Source organism: Thermobia domestica, chromosome 15 (genome assembly GCF_964235325.1).
Source record: "Thermobia domestica chromosome 15, izTheDome1.hap1.1, whole genome shotgun sequence".
Taxonomy (NCBI): Eukaryota; Metazoa; Arthropoda; class Insecta; order Zygentoma; family Lepismatidae; genus Thermobia; species Thermobia domestica.
In genome coordinates, this window is record NC_137468.1 from 122,939,407 (window position 1) to 122,941,848 (window position 2,442).

A 2,442-nucleotide genomic window follows, 5' to 3' on the forward strand; every position below is an offset into this window, starting at 1 on the left:
GTTTGGAAGACGAAGTGCACTCTTGGTGATCGGTTTTTCTGACATACGAGGGTTGTGGCAAAAGTCATGGCAACTATTTTTTTTTCTTGAAGATACCAGTCCGGTTGGAAAATCTGACATATACAGACGAAAGGACAAGGTTAACTACATGTGTGGACAATGAATACCACTGAAAGATTGCAACACACTAATTTATTGTGGTAATATACAGGGCTATATGGCCTTCACGGTGCAAAAGAGTAACAACACAGTACGCATACAGTTGACGTGACAAATCTGGGCCTAAAGACCCTCAAAGTTGTCCCCTGTTACTTGCACCACGCGCCGCCAACGATGTGGGAGGCGTTGAATAACATCCGCCTCAGCATTTGCCGCACCATGCGTGAATCGTGTCACCTGTTCGCGCACAGTATTAGCAATGTCCTCGCGTGTTGCAAACCGCCTACCATATAATGGTTCCTTAATCTTTCGAATGAGATGAAAGTCACGGGGCGATATGTCAGGAGAGTACGGTGGGTGCTCCAATTCTTCCCATCCGCAATGTCGCAGTAGCTGCCTAAACACTCTGTTTTATGTGGTTTTGCATTGTCGTGCAGGATTATTGCATTGTCCACAAGATCCAGACGTTTCTCCCGAACGAATCGTCGTACCTGTCGCACCAGAAAGTCCTTGTAGTACTGTGCAGTCACTGTTCTGCCGTGTGGTAAAAACTGTCAAACAATGACACTCCTGATGTTATACGTGACGATCACCATCAATTTGACTGGTGAAGGATTCTGACGGAACTTCTGCCTCCTTCCTTGGTGATCCAGCATGTCACCACTCCGCGGACTGACGTTTCGGTTCTGATTCGTATGCCGTGGTCCAAAATTCATCGATGGCAATTATTCATGACAAGAATTGATCGCCGTCCCGTTGGCAGCGTGCAAAGTGATCGGAGCATATTGCATAGCACATCCAGCTTTGAATTTCCGTCAGTGCATGCGGTATCCACAGCGATGCGATTTTGCGTAGTGCAGCTCATTACGCAATATCGTGTGGACGGTGCGTTTCTCGATGCCACTTGCTTCCACCAACCCCAGTAGCGTCCATCGTCTGTCTTCGTCCAGGAGCTGCTCGATGACAACACGTGCCACGTTGGTCCGCACACGGACAGGTCGTCCCGAACGTTGCTCAAAACTGTTTGACACACGTCCTTGCTGAAACTTTCCTACCCACAGTGCTAGTATCCGGTATGGTAGAGCATTACTCCCAAGCGCTTCCACTGATTCACAGTGACATTCCATCACATTTCTCCCTCGGAGAACGGCAATATTGATGTAAGCGCGATGTTCGATGAAAGGAATGTTTGGAAGGTGAAGCAGTCTTTTGTTCATGGTAAGTTAATGACACATATCGTATTTTCTGGCATATCTAAGAACTAAATGAAGTGATTTAACCGAATTGCCTTTCATTCTAACATCTTAAGAGTTGAAAAATGAAATTATTAACATGACGAAAGAAGTGTTTCGAAGATGAGGCGGACTCTAGCTGAACGTTTGTTACTTGCATATTTAAGATGAAATGAGTAAACGAAATTGAAGTAATTTGTTGGTTATTTAAATTGTTAAGTGAGTTCAGTAATTAAAACGAAAGCAGTGTTTCGAAAGTGAGCCAGGATCTAGTTGATCGTTAGTTACGTTGGAATAAAATCATGATCGGAATGTTCGTAAATTCTTATATGTTTCAATTAAAAACAGAGTCAAGCGAGTAGAACGAAATTTTTGTTTCTACATAAGCTGACTCTTCCTCCTCGGCAGTGTTCAACATATTTTAGAATGAAATGAAAGACCGGAATTGTCGTAAAATGTCGGGTATATAAAATTGAAGAGAAGACTAATCACTAGAGAGGCAAAAAAGGCGGCTTTTTTGAATCGATGTTTTTTTTTACATAAAAAGCCCGCTTTTTTGGGAAAAAAACGAGAATTTTGGAAATTTTGGCTTTTTTCATTTTCATGATTTTTCTATCTAAATAGCTTTCTTATAGTATATTCTATAGTTAGATAATTTCTTGACCTAAATGCCATATTTCGCTCTGAAATTCACCAGCAAGATGGATGGAGCACATGTTTTACGAATTAAAGCTAACATGAAGAATGTAGTATTTGAGGGCAATTTTAGAGGCTATTTAACTTTATTTTAACTTTTGAGTTATCGACATTTTTTTCTTCTCTAGATCATTGTAGTTTGTCATCCGTGTTTCATTTCTAAGAGCTTAGTACTCTAGCTTCTCGCGCAAAAGTTAAACTTATGTTTTTCTACATATCCTTGACGTCAAAGCGTACGTTTTTCAATATATCCGTCGTCAACCCGTACTTCCACATTTCTGTTACACTGTAGGTGGGCAACGATTTAGCAATAATTTTCCGGATACAATTTTGAATACTAATTTATACAAATAAT

At 41.1% G+C, this 2,442-nt stretch overlaps 1 protein-coding gene across 1 annotated transcript; it reads right to left on the minus strand.

The window, feature by feature from the left end:
• Window positions 1–974: 974 nt before the first annotated feature.
• LOC145671605 (protein GVQW3-like) lies at window positions 975–1,376 on the minus strand. Its single transcript, XM_081740798.1, has one exon. It carries the CDS (start codon window positions 1,374–1,376, stop codon window positions 975–977), a length of 402 nt encoding a protein of 133 aa, XP_081596924.1.
• Window positions 1,377–2,442: the final 1,066 nt, after the last annotated feature.